This window comes from Alosa alosa, chromosome 22, assembly GCF_017589495.1.
Source record: "Alosa alosa isolate M-15738 ecotype Scorff River chromosome 22, AALO_Geno_1.1, whole genome shotgun sequence".
In the NCBI taxonomy this organism is placed as follows: domain Eukaryota; kingdom Metazoa; phylum Chordata; class Actinopteri; order Clupeiformes; family Clupeidae; genus Alosa; species Alosa alosa.
In genome coordinates this window covers 11,367,694-11,388,051 of record NC_063210.1, presented here as the reverse complement: position 1 = coordinate 11,388,051, position 20,358 = coordinate 11,367,694, and the positions used below count along the sequence as shown (strand labels likewise).

The following is a 20,358-nucleotide window of genomic DNA, read 5'->3' as shown; positions in this document are numbered from 1 at the left end:
ACTGGCCTAGAACGATGTACTGAATTTCTTGAATTTCCCCTGGGGATCAATAAAGTATCTATCTATCTATCTACTGCGTGGAAAACCTGTGGACCTTATTAGGTGATGATCACTGGTTGTTTTGCTGTCGATCATCGCCATGCAAGATGATCCGTTTAAACCACTTGTTGCAGCAGTGCGATTTTATCCAATGCTCATTTCTCTATCAGTCTCTTACGATGAGGAGAAGCCTGTGAACAGGTGAGATTGCTATCGGAGCGGAGGATGGGAGGAGTACTACTTTATCTAAACCTATTGGCTTGTCTCCGGAAACTTGTTTGGGGCAGGTACATCGTCCAGTTAGAACTTAAAAGGGTAGCTTATAGCTGTTGGGAAAGTTGTCTATTACCTGGCACGGTGACTTACAGGTTAGCTGAAAAGGTAAGACAAAGATCAATTTAATTATGGGTAATATTCATTAAGCCACACTGGGGTTTTATTTCGTTGTCCTGTTAATTTTCTTTGACTATAGTCTAACGTCTTAATTTTCAGCAAATACTTTGACTTATTGCGCTAGATAGGCCTATTTGGTTTGACATAATAATAATAATAATAATAATAATAATACACGATAATCACTCATCACACACAACAAATTGTTCACTCATTCACTCATGTTTTCATTTTTTTCTTAAATATTAGATGCAGTCCTTTTATCTGATTAGCGTCCTTGCATACTTCCTTCCTGTCGCTTTAGGCGATGATCCTAGTATTGGTAAGTTCAAAACAAAAATATATATATTTTTAAATTTCACTCTGCGGGTTTGTGTTAGTAGGCTAGTAGGTTTTGATGATAGGGCTATTGATTTATTATCTGTTGGTGTGGTGGGCATAGACTTGTTTTTCTTGCCATTATCTTTGTGTTTCTAACCATTATCTTCAAATCCCTTACAGCTTGGTGTTATCATGATCCTTTGTGCAGTAAGTGGAATTTTTATTTGCATAGCCTATAACATAGACTACATTGTAAGCATGCAAAATGTAAAAAAATGTAACTGACAGGACACAGACCACAATGACTTGTTATCTAGCACTCCATATTATTATTATTATTGTTATTATTATTATTATTATTATTATTATTATTATTGTTAATAATAGTTGAGGGCTAAATAAAAAAATAAAAATAAAATATGAATCGGCAAATCGGTCTGGGCAATTTCATTGTCATCAAGTTCTTCTTCAGTACACAGTACACCAGTGGTGTAGCCTAGTTAGCTGCCTGTAGTGGATTTACTATGATGTATGTTAGCTGTAGTATCCTTGCATATTTTAAGTGGGTACACTGAAATGGTGATGCTTTTTAAGTAGGTATACAGCATAGTCCTGCGTATCACGTAGACTACACCACTGCAGTACACTATGATAGCATTTGTTCTCTCTTTTCTCTCTCTCTCTCTCTCTCAAACAGATGACACAACTTGGCACAGAATTTCTACAGATTTCTGCAACGGCACTCGCCAGTCTCCCATTAACATTGTGAGTGCCCGTGCCGTGGCTGATTCCAGTCTAGGGGCTTTCACTTTCACTGGCTTCGATGACAAAACTGCTATGTCCACTATCAGCAACACGGGCAAAACTGGTAATTGAACAAACACGGAACATTCCATTTGTCTCCACTTTCTCTCAGGGCCGGAGTGGGGCCACTTTTCAGCCCTGGAGTTTCAGGCCCAAGACCGGCCCACTTTTTTAGTGGTGGTGGAAATTGGATAAATAAGGCAACATTTCAGCTCTTACTATCCTGTAGTTTTTATTATAGGCTACCAATATTCCCCTATTCCACAAGGATAGGTTGATAAGTTGACAAAAACAGGAAGGAAGAAATAAGGCATTTCAAATGTATCCCACAACTCCACTAAGAGGCATATTGAACTACTGTATTGTTTACATGTTTTTTCTGCATGGGTCAGAGCTATCATGTTATTGTTTGGTGATTTGCTCCTTTACTACACCCACTTCTGAGCAAACAAGGCATATAGGTTGATCATGTAGCCTACTGCTGTCATATAGCGTACTGTTCTTTCTTACATAAAATAACTTTAATTCATGGTTAACTAATTTCGGGCTCATCATTTTCAGCGGGGGACTGGCTGATCTGCTGCTCAGAGGCTACTTTTGTTATTAGGCCTAGGCTACTGCATACACAGATGACAGAGACTTGCAATATTTGCAAAGTCTATGAATCGCCATATTGGATGATACAAAAAGGCAAATATTTTAATTAATTTAATATGTCGCTTGCGAATAGGTTGACAACGCTACAACGTCCAGTATTAGTCCAATAATTACGCCACTGTGCGCCACATGGCTATCTTTACCAGTTGCCATTTATGTCTGCCAAAAAATCTGGAAGCTTGACACATTTGACAGCATTTTCCTCCAATACTTTTCGTCTTTTTTACCTGGTCTTTTCAGTCCCTCATGGCCTGATTCTCCCGATTACCCACTCCGGGCCTGCTTTCTCTATTATCCTCTAGCTTTACTCTTTACTGCAATTCTGTACATGTGATGCATATTATGACCTCTCCCCCCACCCCTCTCTCTCTTTCTGCATTTCAGTGAAGATCAAGTTTAAGACTGGAAAGCTTAGTGTGAGTGGAGGGGGCCTCTCTGACAACTATGACACCATGCAGTTCCATTTGCACTGGGGAAATGGCAGTTCTATCCCTGGCTCTGAGCACACCTTGGATGGCACACGTTACCCCATGGAGGTAGCCATTCTTCATACAGATGTGCTTTGGTGTAACACTACCATGGACTGAAAACCAAATTCACATTCTTTGTAATTCTGTGATTTCCTTCTGAAACACTCAATATATACAATAAAGTAATATCCAAGATCCTTGCATATACGAGATAATATATCGGGCACTAATATCTTACTGTCCCCTTTCAGTTGCACATTGTGAATGGCAAAAGCATTTACAATGCGAACTTAACTGAGATTGTAGCAGACGGTAATGGACTGGCTGCTCTTGGCTTCTTCGTCGAGGTATGTGGGCTGTGTTACTGTAACTCATCCTAATAATCTCAGTATCGGATACGAGTTAAATATCAGATATGAGTTAAATAATGGAAACCCTGAATGTATTTTCTAACTGAGGATTTGTTCTCCGTCATGTCCCACAGGTTGATTCGGGAACAACTGACCAGCCAGCAAGCTGGAAAAGTCTTACATCTCATCTTGCCAACATCACAGAGAAGGGTGAGGGGGCATTTTGTGAAACAAATCTTCAGTCACTATGAATGAATGCTGCTCCAGTTACACCTGAGGCCTTGCTCTAGGCTACCCTGGAAATCCAGAGTTCTCACGGGAGCACAATTTGAATTAGCTCAGCGAGTCACTCTGGTAATGAGTAATGATGCTCATTTCATATTCCCTTGTAGCAAGGTGCACCAATCACATTGGTGTATCTGATATAGGCTGGCCAGAGGCAAACTAAACAGTCGTAGTGTTATCCAATTGCATGCAGTGAGATTTTAAAAGTATAAGTATAAGTATAAGTATATATACTCTTTTGATCCCGTGAGGGAAATTTGGTCTCTGCATTTATCCCAATCCGTGAATTAGTGAAACACACTGCACACAGTGACCACACAGTGAGGTGAAGCACACACTAATCCCGGCGCAGTGAGCTGCCTGCAACAACAGCGGCGCTCGGGGAGCAGTGAGGGGTTAGGTGCCTTGCTCAAGGGCACTTCAGCCGTGCCTACTGGTCGGGGTTCTAACCGGCAACCCTCCGGTTACAAGTCTGAAGCGCTAACCAGTAGGCCATGGTTGCCCAAAATGGGTGCTTGGTGAAGCCCCTCGAGTTGTGCCATTACATTAGCCATGGCCAGACCCTTAATCTTTTTAGATTTCCAGGGTCTGAATTTCCAGGCTAGCTCCTGGCAGCAGGATTAGGGAAATGGGCTTAGTCTAGAAAAGTACTGAAATGCTGTTTTTTCTGTTTTCATCAGATTCTGTGTAGTTTTGAAATCTATGGTTGATTGATCCTGTTGCTTTTTATCCTCATTTCTTCATTCCTCACTAACACATTTCAATGAACTTGAAGTATTTATTTTGAAGTGACATAGTGATTTGTATGTTATATGCAGATGCATATGTCAACATCACTGATATCTCCATGAATGACCTAATCAGTGGAGTGGACCCTACGTCGTACTACAGATACCTTGGCTCCTTGACCACTCCCAAATGCAACGAGGCTGTGATTTGGACAGTCTTTAAGGACACCATCAAAGTCAGCCAAAATTTGGTATGTTAGTATTGGCCCTGCATCTGTTCTGATTTTATATATTGGTTCTACAACTGTAATTATCTGACATGAGAAGCCAGTGAAACATGTTTCTTAATATTTTAAGCCACCAACATTGTCTTCAAGGTATTGCATAACATAAATGACATTTCATCAGCTATGTAGTTCATCCTTAATGTCTCTAAATTTCAGATTGACCTCTTCAGCAACACCGTGCTTGTTAAAAATAACAGCACACTGCTTTTGACCAACGCGTACCGCAATGTGCAGCCGCTCAATGGCAGAGAAGTGAGAACCACGACCAGCTCCACGACCAGCTCTGCAGCCAGCTTGGCAACCACATCTCTACTGGCCCTCGGACTTGCAGCACTACATGCTCTCCTGCGCCTCGGCTAGGGGTCAGGAAGATGGTGACCATACAAGAGGCTCTGGCCTCATTAAGGTTGGATAGGAATGTTAAGCTTTGGTGATTCTAGCTGTAGGTTGAATGTGAAAGGAGTGGCCATCCTACTTTGTACTATACCACCTTATTTTTTCGAGGGAAAAGAAAACTGCTCATTGAAAATGCTGCTTTTTTTTACCACATTCTGAGATCATAGAGATTGGCCATCATGACCTACACACTCAGGGGTGTGCTTCCCTTCTTTTTTCTCAGTGCATATATACTATTTATACACTGTAAATAAAACAAACTTGTAAGTTATGATTTTATATAATATCTTTAGTCTGATCTAGTGATCCAGTCTGTTTTCCTCTGTGGGTTTACAGTTTGAATGAAGGCCTGTGATTAACAGGAACCTTAAAGTCATGATGATGCTACTGTATTGTTTATTTTGTTAAGTATAACAACAGATGAGGAGGTATGAAGGAAACAATTTGTCAGAAGTTAATGTATTTAATGAAGATGTTCTATATTAATTAAGTAATTTAGTAATGTTCTAACATTTGCTTAATGCCAATAAAAATCCTTATTTGAGAGTATCCTGTCCTGTCCAGTGTTGTATAAAGTACTAGAAAGCAATAATTGAGTAAAAGTACAAGTATCGTACTAAAAAAAGACTTGAATAGAAGTGAAAGTTACCTTTTAGAATATTACTTAAGTAAAAGTCTTAAAGTATCTGATATATACTGTACTTAAGTATCAAAAGTAATTTTCTGATATTTAATGTACTTAAGTATTTGAAGTAAAAGTAAATAGTAAAAAGCAAGCGGTTTTATTTTGAACTTTTATTGTGAACTTTATTTTGGCTTTCTTATAGTAAAGCATAAAGCATATTCAGGGTTCCCATATCTTCTTAATCTCACTCATCAAATAAAAATCACATTCTTTTCTAGGACTTTTCAGGCACAATTCTCTTAAGTTCAAAGAACAAACAGCATATTTTTAGAGCTGACATCAAAGAAAAAAACAGAAACAGAAATGTCACTTTTGTATGAACTTCAGGTAAAAATGAAAAATAAATAACTTATTTCTTTAAAAAAAAATGACCTGAACATTTTGGTCATGTGGTACTGTATGAGCCTTTCTAGGGCTTACTCCCCAGGTCACCATCTCACTCTCACACACACACACATGCCACCTATGTCCAGCAGCTACTAATATGCCAGTCATTAGTTGAAACTGAAAAGGTGTCTGTTCATCTTCAAAAGAAGCTGGTTTTCAAAGTTGCCAAAATTCAGTGCCCGGGAGTTTCAGGCCCAAGACCGGCCCACGTTTTCCATAGTGGTGGAAATTGGATAAATGAAGCAACATTTCAGCTCTTACTATCCTGTAGTTTTTATTAGTACCATGGTTCAACAAATGTGTAAATGTTATATAATAATTCACTTCAAATGAGAAGTTAACAAAAAATATTCCACTAATCCACAAGTTAACAAAAACAGAAAGAAAGAAAGCCTTTGAAATGTAGCTTATCCCATGCTTCCACAAAGAGGCATATTGAACTAATGTTTAGGCTACATGTTTTTTGCATGGGTAGGCTATATTGTTGTTTGGTGATTTAGCCTACTCCTTTAGCCTACTACACCCTCTGCTCTTCTGAGCAAACAAGGCATATAGGTTTATCATGTAGGGTAACTGCTCTTTCTTACATTAAAAAACTTTAATTTATCCTCTCTACTTGTCCCTGTAGTCATGGCCTCCTCATCACTAATTTCGGGCTCATCATTTTCAGTGGTCGACTGGTTGATCTGCTGCTCAGTCTCACCTGGCCTCTTTCTACCATCCATCCTTCCTGACGCTTGTGTCTACTGTAGGGCCGGCTCGGCTATCCGTATCTGAGAAAACTCTTTTTGGGAGGGGAGAACTCCCTCACGTAGGCTACAACCCATGCAGAGTCATTGCATTGGTGTCATGCACAGAATGCGGAAAGTGTCCTACTTTAAGGAAAGATAGACGTGACCAATGTCAATATTTTTTTTCCTCGACCGACCCAAAAGTGAAGCGGCCCACCGTGAATTCTTCCGATTACCCACCCCGGGCCTGATTCAGTCTTACTCTTCTTGGACTAAGGACAAGTCCTGCGATGCTAAATAGCCTTTCACAGGCCGCTGAGGCAGGTAGCGGATTGTTCAGCTTCACAGAAGCTGCCAACGTACAGAAACATTTATTGCAAATACGGCCACGGGTGTATGACGTTATCTTCACCACTACCCTGTTCGCCGAGTTCACCACTATCGTCGGGGTGGTCGTCTATGATAACGGGAGGTCCTCCAGTAGTTGCTCGTGCTCATAGCGGTTTCAGTTGTGCGTCCTCCTCCTTTAGCAACAAACAGCGCTGAAATAGAGTGCGCAGCGTGCGTAATGCAATCTAGGAGCAGTGATTCGCCAAACCTCCCTTATTGCTGTCGCACACATTACTTCTAGTTTTATGTTTTAGTAACGAGTAACGAAGATGCTTAGTGGAAATATAACGGAGTAAAAGTATACATTTTATCTAGGAAATGTAGTGGAGTAAAAGTGAAAGTTGGCATAAATTTAAATAGCGAAGTAAAGTACAGATACGTGAAATTTCTACTTAAGTACAGTAACGAAGTATTTGTACTCCGTTACATTAACACTGGTCCTGTCCTGACATGTTATGTTCGTAGGCTATGAAACTGAAAGGGAGGGAGTGAAGGAGATTGTTGACTTCAGTCGTACACTGCAAAAAATAAAAATCTAATCAAGTTAATCTTATATTAATATCAAAAAATGTATTTGGTATTGCTTTTAGTATAAATAGACTTACTCTCTCACATAAGATCATTTTGACTTATTTTATTTAATTAGAATTTGACTTTTAAGGAGTTATCCAGACAAATGTGCTCAATGCACTGACAGCCAAATTTGCTTGTTTTCATGATAAGATGTCTTAAAATAAGCCAAACTGTTATTAATTAAGTCAAATAATTGAACAAGAAAACGCTAGGCAAGTCTCTATACTGAAAACAATACTAACTAGATTTTTTTATCTTTATATAATATGATTGATAACAATCATGAGGAGCCATTTGTCAGACAGAGGAATGGTCAGACAGAGATACAAACATATCATGGTTCATGCATGACTTGTCAAGCATTCTGATCATTATTATGATTGTTCTCCTTGGAGATGGCGATACAAGCCTGAGTCACCATTACACTGTAGCAGGTTGTTTCGCTACGTAAAGCACTCTGTATCCAGTGCCAGATGACAGAAGAATGCAATATAAGTTAAGTTTAATATTTGTTATTTTAAGCACAAAGGCCTCAACTGATTATATAGGCTACAAATACAACAAGAGCCCCAAAGCAACTGCACTTGCTCTGGATTTACTCAAGAAAAGAACAGCTTAAGGAGCTCTGCCAGCTCTAATAACAATTGAGTCTGATAGTAGATTACTAGCCTCCTAAACCTTTCTCATTGTTAAGTAATAGTGGGCGGAGAAAGTATTAGTTGAGCGAGTTTTGTGTCTTTTCATGGCTGCACAGGAAAATGCAGTGATGAATTACAGTTCATGTAATTCATGTAATTGAGGGCAGCCGTGGCCTACCGGTTAGCGCTTCGGACTTGTAACTGGAGGGTTGCCGGTTCAAACCCGTTCCTGAAGTGCCCTTGAGCAATGCACTTAACCCCTCGCTGCAGTGCGGCTGTAGCAGGCAGCTCACTGCGTCGGATTAGTGTGTGTTCACTGTAAGTGTGAGTGTGTTTCACTAATTCACAGATTGGGATAACTGCAGAGACCAAATTTCCCTCCCGTGATCAAAAGAGTATATATACTTAATATATAATCTTTTCTATTTCAAAAGAACAAAGTTACATGTTATTGTGTGTAGAGGGGGTTGATTGCAAGATAGTGGATATGTTTCAAAGTTTATAGTGTTGACAGATATTGTGACAGTATAAAAAGGCTTTTACAGCATTGTGCAAATAAAAAAATGACCAATATACAGTAAAACACCACTTGGTCAGAGCTGTGCACTACTGTACACCTTTCTATACATCCTGACGTTCTTGTCTGTCAGGTCACATATATGTATATGCTAGACAGATTATGACAAGTAGTTTTGACAACTTCAACATATTTACATGTAATAACACAAGCAATGAAATATGGCCAATTCGTTATATGGGGTAGGGCTATTCAGCAGGGGACCAGTATAGTGCATTTTGACCAACATGACATTAGCCACTTTAAAAAACAGCAAACATTTGTACGAAATCAGTTGCATGGATGTACTAAAGTATTTCTGTTTGTTCAAGATGGGGAGAAACTGCTTTAATGATGAGCACAAGACAAGTGATGATATGGAGTTTGAACAAATGGTTTTGAGAATTTCAATTTTAATCTGTTAATGTGCCAAAAGCAACTGAGACACCAGTCCAATGCCCCTACCCCCCTTTAAACTCTTTGTGCATTTGTCCCAGTGGAGAGTTCTTTCTCTACATGATTTCTATAGTCCTAGTGGTAAAAGGCTCAGATAAAATCATTCAGCTGTGTGATATAACACGTCAGTAACATCACATGATCGCTAAGAGAGTACGTCTTTAACAAGACTGACAGAAATGTTAGAGTAGTTTCATGAATAGTATTTCATATCATATACCCACCAGCTAAATGCAACAGGGGTCTCAAGTGGATTAGACTTTGTGTTTGAGATATATAGAAAACGTATACATATACAAATAAAAAAAACTTGTCCTGTCCCAAACACTTCTTTGTTATTAATGATTTTTATAAATTGTTGTTAACATTGTTCTTATCATGCACAGATGTAATTCTTTAAAAATCAGTTGGCAACATTTGAGACAGGTGTTCTTGTTATCATTTTCTGTGTCACTTTACTTTTAGTAGAGACAGATGGAAGTCAAGTGGCTACACTTGAATATTGGGCCTGATTATGTATCAGTGTAATACATCAAAACATGTTGGAGGGATACCCACCTGTCAAACAAAAGGTATGTTGGGCACTGTAAACAGAAACCTATTTGACAGCAGAGCTGAAGTAATATTTTGCTGGAAACATATTTTAGAACAACATGATGCAGTTTCCCATTTATCTTGCTAGGCCTATCTCAGCTATTCCTGGCATTCTCTCTTTATGATGGTATGAACAGATAGCTGTATTGTAAATCACATACAGTATGGATGAAAGAAGATGAATGACAGGGAGACACGTGGAAGTTTGAAAGGACATCAAGGAGCTCAACATGATTTATGAGCGTCCTGGCAGGTCATATAATTAAAGTCAACCCATAAAAGCAAACATACTAAACTTTTTACTTTTAGATAACAACATAGTATAGTTTTTTGGAAAACATTCGGTTTTCAATGTCTATTTCATTCACCATTCTGTCTATGCTGTCTATGTGGTGTATGTATGGTTGTCTGTAATTGTTGTTTCAAGTCATAGCTAATTTTTTGGGGAAATGAAAGTACCAACTTCTTAACAACTGTCTTTAAGCAAGTTTAGAAGAATGCTCATTGTAGGCTGTATGCTCATGAACAACAACAATAGCCTATGTTTGAACATATGATACATCTATTGATGTATGATACATGTATTGATGTAACATACATCTTTATATATCTTACATATAATTTGACCTCACAATGGTTGTTGCACAACCTCTGATGAATGGACTTCATGGTAGGCCTACAACTGTCCTCACCAAAAGCACCGGTTGACCACTTGATCCACATCTCCATCTAGTGGTCCAATCAAACAATGCGCACATCTGACAACAAAAACACCATAGCAAGCCATAAAGCTGTATTAAATGAGCATAACACAACTGACTGTGATAGCTAGCTAGCTGTATAGGGATGCAAACAGGTGAGGGGTTATAAAGGTGAGTTCATACTGTATGTAAAACATACTGTAAAAGGAATCTATAGATGTGAGGAACATCAACAACACACAAGAGAAAACGTGTGGAAAAGCAGCTTCTTTATTCATTCAAGCAATGACCAAATTATTAAATAAAAAGGGAAAGAATATTCTATAATAATGTTTCCCCAAAAGAAAAAATAATAATAATAATAATAATAATAATAATAATAATAATAATAATAATAATGCAGTATGCATCACATCCCCTGAGTGCTATGGGTTTTACATATGTTTTTTGGTGTTTTATGCCCCCAACGTTGTCTTCAAGGCAGCACTGCTTGGAAGGCATTAGGGTTAAGCATGGGTTAAGGTTAGGGTTAGGGTTGGGGTTAGGTTTAGGATTAGGTGCCTTTAAGTCAGCGGTGGACGACGTTTGGGGCATAAAACACCATCGAGCGTTTACATATATGCCTTCCTGACATCCAGTCCTCCTCAAAATTAATAAGAGTCTGGCCTATCTGTCAGGTGCTAATAACAGTTATAGAATAGTTGTTTATGCTCAATTCAGAAGACATTTTTTTTCCGTATCGACATGTTCTAAAATCAGAGAGGTATCTGCAGTATTTGTATTGTCAATTAACTTTTTAATCGAGTTAGAAGTGAAAGTGTACATCTCTAAAACGTTTCTGTGAATAGCCTTAAGAATGGTATCTATTGAGTTAGAGGTAAAAGTTTCTGTTCTGCTTGAAGGGGAAATGTGACAACTGAATACAACGAAGTTGTGACATTGCTGCCTCAAAATATTTTCGCATGAGTTCCTAATTCCTAATATAGAACTGTGTATGAAGTCTCATTAAATGGAAATTAATTGGAAACACATTCATTGTAATGCATTCTTTTGTAACACTTTATCACTCTGCACACTGTACATATTGTTGAAGTAAATAATACAACTTAAAAAAAACATAGAATAACTTAAAGGCACAGAGTGCTTCAACATAATTATTGCAAAGAAAAAAACCCTCATATTATCAATGATGTCTGTAAAAAGGCCATGGTGAGGGTCAGTAAGATCCATTGGCTACTTCTCACGGACGGAATTTCAGAGGCCCCACTTATACCACAACTGCAGTCTCCTTTCCCCGGACGGGATGTTGGTACATCCTTCGGCTGACACTTCATCCACTCAATAGCTGTGGATTTAGAAGTGACCACATCCTGACCTAGCTTTCCGTTTTCTACTATCCAAAAGGAGTTGTCCTTGAAGAAATATGTGTTTCCTGTGTACAGAGAGACCATGCATGTCAAATAATACATCCTCACAGTCTCTGACAATAAACATAAATAAATAAACAAACATAAACAAACATTATTTACAGTTGCCTTACCCTCTGGACTGGTGATGATGTCATCTGGATTACTGGGCGCCCCTGTCCACAGTGACGCCGGTTTGGGGTAGCCCTCATCTGGATTTGGCCTCTCCAAATCCTTGCCATTGGAGAAGCCCCAGAACTCTTTGCCACTAAAGAGGAAAGTCCGTCCATTGTGAGCCCAGACGAACGCCGCTTCAACCGTGGTCACGGGCTGACCGTTGCTGTGTTTCATCCCCCACTCGGTTATGGGCCGTGGGTAGCCAGGGAGCACCTTGTTGTCCTTAAACACCCAGTAGGACTGGCCTGGTGGTGGAGAGGAGGCAGAAGCAGAGTCTTTTTGTAAATACCTTAGGGTGATGATCGACAATGTTGCCGGGCAAGGTGTCTGAACCATGTTGTTTGGGCACTTTTCCAGTGGTATTGGGCAATGAATTTTATCTGGAGATTTTTAATCATCAGTGGGCTGCTTGTTGTAAGTGTCCAATCAGAACATCAGGAACTGGTTATGTGATTGCCATGCAACATTTCTCAAAAATCCAAAACATCATCATCTTTACTGAAGTGGGAGAATAATCTAAAGTGCCCTAAATTCAAGTAGTTAGCTTAACTATCACAAATACAAGAGAGACAGAGAAGGAGAGGGAGATTTTAAGACCACTAAAATGTTAAAAAATGAGTTAAAAAATCTGCTGTAAAAAACAAACTGCAAATTGGGTTACGGCAGTACCTTACTGACATATAAAGGATATTGCATTGGGTCAACACATTGAGTAATATTGATTAACAACTCTACTGACTAGTCATTCAGTCCACTTACCACTGAAGAAGACGATTCTACTGTCACTGCGCTCGTATGCTGCGTCAATCTTTTCAATCTCTATATTATTTTGATCATGGAGGCCAAACCAGAAGTTATTGATGAGTGCTGGTGCATTAGAGAGCAGGGCTGTCTGCACTCTCCGCCAGAAGAATTTACCTGAAAAAGAACAATGCTATTAAACATCAGAAGGCAACATCATTGGGACTGTTGGAGATCATGACATATTTAAACTTGAGACACAAGTAATCAATGCATTCATCATACTTTTTTATCATGTCTTTTATACTTGTTATTGAGACAAGGTTATAGGAAGGGACCAGAAGGGACTGAGTCTGCAGCCACGATGTGTAAAGGGTGTGGGCATGTATGGTTGAATGCATGCGTGTGTGTAGGTCAGTTAAATGTCACCTAATATGAAAAAATGCACTTTTTCGGTGTCTTTACGCATGTATTTGGGATTGCTACCAGTGCAAAAACATTGAAATAACAAAACCCAGTCGTATGCTTATAAACTGCCTTGGTCTGGAAATGTGACGAGAATGAGACACATCCATACTCCAGGGTGCAGAAGACATACATATTCAGTAAATGTATAGTCAAATATTAACGGATGATTTATAAAAATGTGTCTTCAGCATTACTTTAAATCACACTGAATGGCTTACATGCCAATCATAATTAAGCAACAAATTGTTACAAATCTTTTTAAAATAAAAACCATTCACCATTGACTAATATTTTAAAAATGATGTCCAAATTACTTAAGGAGTAATATAGCATTTCTTAATAATTTACAAACATATCTAAATATTTTGTTGATAATTAGTTCATAATTAACCTAATAAGAAACTGGGCATTTTTTGTCTTTTCCCCCCGAAATTGCACTGTGCCTACTTCAGAGGGCACTGTTCCCACCTCTTTTGGCCTACCATCAAATGCTTGACCCCTTTGGAAAGCTCAGACCCTGTAGAACAGTGTTTCCCAAACTTTTATTCTGACAGACCATCGCGACCCATTTCACTTCAAATCTACCCTGCAACCACCAATATTGTTTTAGGCCACAGGTTCTCCAACTTTTCTATGCCTTCCCCAACCATACATTGCTATAGGATAGATCTGGATAGATAGACATAGCATTTTGAGCACCATCAGCGTGAAAAGTTGGAAATGACTACTGAAAAGATATGTTTTACATGTAATGTGCATCCGAGAGTTTGGGGAAATTCTCGCATTGTTGCGCAGTCGTCATTCGTCAGCATAGTAAGCCCGTCCTGTATTTCTAAAAAAAATGTTGTAGGCTACGTTGCGTTGCAGACAAATGGGTCCATAACACTGTGGACGTCAATTCCGATGTAAACAGCAAATAACTTAAGTCGTTGTATTGTATTGTTGTATTATATTATATTGTATAGTCGTTATATCAGAACAAAAAGCTTTTGCGCAATAGCCAGAAGAATGCGCCTTTACTTTGGAGTTAGCGAGGTAGAAAACGAGAGGAATAGTGTTTAAAATGTTTTCGTGCAAGGTGAAGAGATCTACGGTAGCCTTGCCGTATCTCTCCCAGATCTGACTGACAACTTGGGGATGGAGTCTCCATTCTCCGTAAAGGGGGTTTCCCCTTGAGAGAAGGTCTGCCCCGGTGTTCATGATTCCTGGAACGTGCGTTGCTCGTAGCGAGCTGATCCAGGTGCTGCTCCAAAGAATCAGTCTGCGTGCAAGCTCTCTTCTCGCCCTCTTTTTTCTGTGTGTCGCGTCTCTTTCGCATGCTTTCAATAGCCGGTCCAAAGAGTTCTTTGGTGTCGACGGGGGCGTCGAGATAGGAGATCTTCTCCCTGTCGCTCAGGCTAGACAGGTTTAGCCATAGAGACCAAGTTCTTCCATGCCACTGATATCTAGCATGGCAAATTCACACGATGTGAAAAGGGTTTGTCCCAGTAGCGTGTGACCTCTTTCAGGCATGCAGGCAAAACTGGCAGCAGATGTTTGGCAGGAGGCAGGCGCGAGGGAAGCCTCTTGCCGTCGTAGAGATCCCTCTCCGCCCCAAGGGCTCCTGGGGAAACTGGCCATTCCACTCCTAGCTTAGCCGCGGCCCGCTTACAAATTTCAACGAAGGCAAAATCCGTTGAAGTTTGAGGTTCGCCACCCTGAGAGCTAGCCGGGCGGGAGGTTTCAGTGTGGAGAAAAGTCCCCTCCTCGTCCTCCTCTTGGTCATCGCGGAGTATGTTGGAGATCATGTCTTCATCCTCCTCCTCATCTATGTCGGTTGCTGCTGCACCGGCGTCCTCCAGCAGTTGGTCTTCGAATGCCAGGGGTGGCTGCGCACTAGGAGGTTTCATCTCCATAAACTCGCCCCAGTCTCGAATTGGAGGCTGTTGGGTGGTTTTTCCAGCGTTTTCTCCCGCTTGGGAGTGGGCGTTAAGAGGAGGGTTGCCCTTTGAGGTAGCTGCAACACAGAGGCGACGTCCCAGAACTTTCGTGGACATGCCGCGGCAGTGGTCGCAACTGTCTGGATCCGCCAGTGATGCCTGGGCATGTTTAGTGCCCATGCACACGATGCACATAGCATGCGGATCTCTTCCTGAAATCATGGCTCCACAGGCGGCGAGGCAGGGGCATGATAAAACATCCTTAGCCTGATCCGCCATTCCACTGGTGGAGGCAGCCATATCTACCGAGCACCGTAAGGATCGTTCTTGGTTCAAATTTTGTTTTTTTTTGCTCGCCTTAATGCGTTAGCAAGTCCAGCAACGAAGCTGACTTAGTAGGTGCTAATGAAAGCGCTCAGCAAGTAGCAATCCTACACCCGGGGACAGAACCATGACGGCCTATCGATGGACAGTTCAGTAGGAAGTAGATGCTGAGGAAGATTGTGGTCTTCATGGGGAAGAAAGCGAGAATGAGTGAAGAGAGTTGCGCAGCCGTATATAAAGGGGTGACGTGGGCTGCAATTGGTCTGTCTATAGACAGACTTGGTGCAATAGGTGCTTCCGTGGTTGGTCACGCCAGAGGGCGCTTCCCATAGTAAGATACCGAACGAATGTTCGACAGAGAACTATCTCTCCTCTACCCTTAAGTGAAGCGTTGAACAGTTCAATCAGTGCCGGTTCAGACCTCCATTGGGCCCTAAGCAAAATCCTGCTAAGGGGCCCTCCTACCTGAACTCTGAGCGCCAAAATTAAGCAATTTTTTTACAGTATCATCTGATCTCAGTGCTCCCAATACAATCATCCCACCTCATTTTGGATGTCTATGGAAGTTACCAAATATAGTGTTTTTCCATAAAAGGTCTGGGCTGTTTGCTTTTGATGCTTGCTGTACATCCCCTACATCCCCCAAAGTAGCCTACAGTTCAGTTATACTACAGTAGGCTACAGTGCAGTATAGTATTTTCATGTCCAAAATACTGCATTTCTGTAGTAAAGTAGCCTACACTATGCAGTACAATGCATTTTTTTGCGTCTAAAATACTGCATTCCCTGCATAAGAGCTGCAAATATTTTCTCCAAAACTGAGGTTTTCATACTCTGCAGTTTGACACTTGAAGTAGCCTAATGCAGTTATTGGTTGTGCTAGTAGCCGACTGACTGTTCTTCACCTGTGTGTCTGTACTACTTTCCAAAGACATAGGCTATGAACTGGCTCCCCTGATTCTCTTATATATTATTTCAATATTTTTTCAAACGTAGACTATTTTAAAATCATTTTAATACGTCATATAGGCCTAATTTACGATGTGCATCTATTGTCCATGTAGCACAGCGAATCAAAGTTAATAGGCTACTTTCCATTTTGCATACGTTCAGTTGTGAAATATTGTAAAACAATTTAGTTCTTTTAAAAATGTATGGGAAGAGTGAAATCACCTATTAGTTTAGACGGGTCCATGCATGTTTTTGCTGAAAAACTGCTAGTTTCATCCTGAGCCACACGTTTTTAGAATGCATTTAAAGCAGGGCTCCGAACCGGTTAAAGGAACGAAAACGAAAACCGAAAACGAACGGAAGTTTACGGAATTTTACGAGGAGTGGAAACGGAAACGAAAACAAAATGGTCTTCAACTGTTCCGGAACAGAAACGTTATTCTAAAATCCACAAAACCGGTTAATAAGGTTTTTTTTTTCGTTCTCTAACGTAGCCTCGTAGCCTAATAATTTGATTTCTGCAGTTTGAAAAAAAAAACCGAATAAATGGACCTTTGGTCCAAATGTGTATATTTTGTCTTGCTGTTGTAATGTAACCTATCCGTCTGCCACTTCGGATCTTAGGCCAGCTCGTAGCGTAGGCTACTGAAACTGATTTGGAAATTGTTTATAGCCTATGCGTAATAGCCTATTTTGCCTGTCCACGGCTTGTCGTTTTAAAGTCGGGATTTGAAATGTTTGCGCAATTATAGCCTATTCTATGTAGAAGAGTTAAACGGGAAATTTGAGATGGACCAGTCTCTTCATTGTCTTCATCACATGTGGACGCTAAATTGGATTTGGTACCAGTTCTTGGTGCCTGCATGACTGAGCTAGTATTACTGAATGTGCATATGCTATATTTACACGTGGGTGTCCACGTGTGCTATTGAGATTCAATCTTAAGGTTGTGGGTGGTTTCAGCAAAGAGGATCAAATTGGGTAAGATTACTCCATGTTGCTGCAACACTTGTGATGTGATGCAAATATGTAAGGCAATGCCTTGAGAGCCAATTGCTACCGTTTTCTCTGGAAGACAGCAGACTAAAAAGAAAAACGGACACACACACACACTTTCAAAATGATCTGACATATTATTATTATTTATATTATATTATTTGTGGTGTGCAGACTTTACGTTTTTTTTTTTTAAAAAAAACAGAAAACATTTCCAGTTTATAAAAGTTACAGTTTATAAACTGTTAATGTAAAGAGTAGTCAGACCAGAGTATATCTTACTAACCTTTGAAGAAGAAAACATCTCCTCTGATGTTGGCCACTGCGTCAAAGCCTCCCACACAGCGATTTGGGACAGATGGGTCTGGCCTGAGAAAAAAAGAACAGGTATAATTGCTAAAAAAAAACAGAATAAATTGTGCAATTTAATGCCTATACAGTATTTACAGTATGTTATATATAACCTCATACATATATAACCTCATAAATGCTCTCAAAAGCTATTCTTTTGGTGATATGTTTTGCCTGCAAATGTTGATTTGTTAGTGATTTTGTTTGACTGACTGTGTCTGACTGCAAAAAGGCTTGGTTGTTGATAAGCCACGGTGTGAAATCTGTATAGCACTAGCAATTTAACATCTCTCCTTGTGTATATTTGAAAAATATTTTGTGTATGTGCTCACCTTGGTGTTCTGTGTGGTGGAAGTGGATCAGGCAGGTCAGGAAGAGGAGGTGTGACGGGAAGTGTTGGGTTTTTTTTTGTTGGGCCCTGAGGGGGAAAGGTCCAGAAAAAAGATGTCATTAGTGGCCATTAAGTAAATATATCATGCTGGATTATATGCCAAAATCAATTAAGCACTCAAAAGCCAGGTGCAGGGGCCCTCCAGTCATTCTCAAAAGATAACATCAAGGTAGAAAAAAACAGCATGTCATTAACCCTTTGAAATGTGAAGTTTTTTTGTAAGTCATTCTAGAATCATACTGTGCAGATCTAGAATTTACATTAGCTTTTTCTAAAGGTATATATATATGTTTAGGAGTTTGCTTTTACATAGATATTTACATAGACAGTTGAGACTGACAGGAAGTGAGAGGGAGAAAAAGAGATGAGGTGGGAAAGAATCGTGGCTCAGATTTGACCCTGGATCCTGGATGTGGGCACATGAACCCAAATGTGGTACATAATGCTGTCCCATTACACTGACCATTGATTGAGATTTAAAACAGGCTCTTGAGTTCATTATTACATGGACTGATATGGACATTCTAATCACATATTGTGTTTTCACTCTGTGTACCTACCATACACTTGCTGGATGGCTTGTTGGTCGTCGCGAGGCAAGCGGTAGGAGTGCATATCTCTCGCGGCAGGACCGCTGTAGTAGGGCGCCATGATGGAGCCAGTGTCAGCAGAGTGTCCCAAGCCCAGGGCATGACCGAACTCATGCACTGCCACCGTGAAGAGATCCGTGGTCCCGCCACTGAAGTCTGAGACAGCACAGACACAATGATAGAATTTGGATAGATACTAATAATCAGTCAGTCTATCAGGTCTGTCGAAATACATTGCTTGATTTGAATCTAAATCTGATCTCCTAGTCATAGTATTCAAGTTTTGCTTTAGGCTGGGACACTCTTGAAATGAGTTTGGCCCAGCAAACGCTCCGTCAGAGAAGTCATAGGGTGTGGTTTCAAAGAGGATGTGTGTGTGGTTGAAAAAAAATGTCTGTGATCAAAGAGTAGGGGGTTAACTAGATTGTAGTCTAGATGACCCTAGATTTTTATATGAATGAACACATAGATCATTCTTGACCTAAAGTCACAGTGTGCTCCAAAAAAGGGGTTTCCCCATATCCAGCAAAGTTCAATGAGACTGTTTAACACAAGAACACCACTGATTCCACATGCTGACTATTATAAGTACAATATCATATTCAGTGGCCTACCTTCATAACCCCAATTCTCCTCATCATCAAAGTGAGTGTCTCCAGCGATCTCGGACTCCCCAGGGAAGAAAGCGTGAGCGAGCGTGCCCCCGGGCCCGTCAAACGGGTAGCCGTCGTCATGGTGGGTGCGTGTGAAAGACACCTCCACGTCAGCTTGACCTGGGCTCCTCTCAGAGAACTTCAAGGGGGTGACGTCACTCCAGGCTTTTAAGGCATTCATCATGATATTTCGAACTCTATCTTTTGTATCTATATTTTTGTTAAGCCTGGGCATGTTGTGGATGCTAGAGTTTTAAAAGGAAGATGAGAGGCAATGAACTCAAGTGGATACACGAAAAGCCCTATCAAACTAGAGTTGTCTATGTGCGTGTCATGTAAGACCAAGGATAACATGTCCATATTGCTCACCTCCATGTTATTTCTTCCTTCTTCCAGCTTAAACCAGACAGAGCATATCTTTTCCGTCTCCTTCTTCTCATCCTGTCCTCAGAGCCCATGATGTCAGGTAAAGAGCACCTCGGCTTTGACATGAGCTTCAAGGTCTCGCTGTCTAGAAAGGGAAAACCACAAACCTCTATACTTTAACTTCTGTGCTTCAACTCTTTACCCCACCCAAACAGTTTCCGTCTCAGTGTAAAAAAAAAAAATGTACCGAATTTTCCAGTTTGTTTAATTCCTCCAAATCTCTGCATCTCTCGAATTGCTTTCTCTAAGCCTTCTTTAGTTTGGAGTTTTCCAATCTTGGGGTCCGGTGGAGACAGATATCCATAACGACCCAGCCAGTCCTTCAACAAAAGAGTTCTATGACATTATGGTCTTCATTCTGTATGATTGTAGTCTAATTTCAAGTGAAAAGCCCAAACACCCAGCAAGCAGTGATATTTAGACAGAGGAAGTTGGTTACTCATTTTAAATGTCTTCCAATTAATAATTTGGAACCATGCTTAATTTTAAGTAAAGGGAAAACACACTGAAGAGTATAGTGCAAT

General features: G+C 40.2%; 2 protein-coding genes across 2 annotated transcripts in view; one reads left to right on the top strand and one right to left on the bottom strand.

Annotated features, from left to right (window-relative positions):
• The first annotated feature begins 389 nt into the window (after positions 1 to 389).
• ca15b (carbonic anhydrase XVb) lies at positions 390 to 5,276 on the top strand. The gene is made up of 9 exons (XM_048232858.1): positions 390 to 420; positions 682 to 754; positions 934 to 960; positions 1,451 to 1,621; positions 2,599 to 2,750; positions 2,936 to 3,031; positions 3,169 to 3,244; positions 4,138 to 4,298; positions 4,491 to 5,276. Exons 2-9 carry the CDS (start codon positions 682 to 684, stop codon positions 4,692 to 4,694), a joined length of 960 nt encoding a protein of 319 aa, XP_048088815.1. The 5' UTR covers positions 390 to 420; the 3' UTR covers positions 4,695 to 5,276.
• Positions 5,277 to 10,789: 5,513 nt separating this feature from the next.
• The window catches only part of mmp25b (matrix metallopeptidase 25b), a 10,265-nt gene continuing 696 nt past the window's right edge, over positions 10,790 to 20,358 (bottom strand). The window contains 10 exon segments of the mRNA XM_048233456.1: positions 10,790 to 11,873; positions 11,982 to 12,269; positions 12,784 to 12,942; positions 17,710 to 17,792; positions 18,107 to 18,192; positions 18,726 to 18,805; positions 18,807 to 18,911; positions 19,370 to 19,653; positions 19,778 to 19,919; positions 20,022 to 20,154. Coding sequence (XP_048089413.1) covers positions 11,617 to 11,873; positions 11,982 to 12,269; positions 12,784 to 12,942; positions 17,710 to 17,792; positions 18,107 to 18,192; positions 18,726 to 18,805; positions 18,807 to 18,911; positions 19,370 to 19,653; positions 19,778 to 19,919; positions 20,022 to 20,154 — 1,617 coding nt within the window. The 3' untranslated portion in view covers positions 10,790 to 11,616.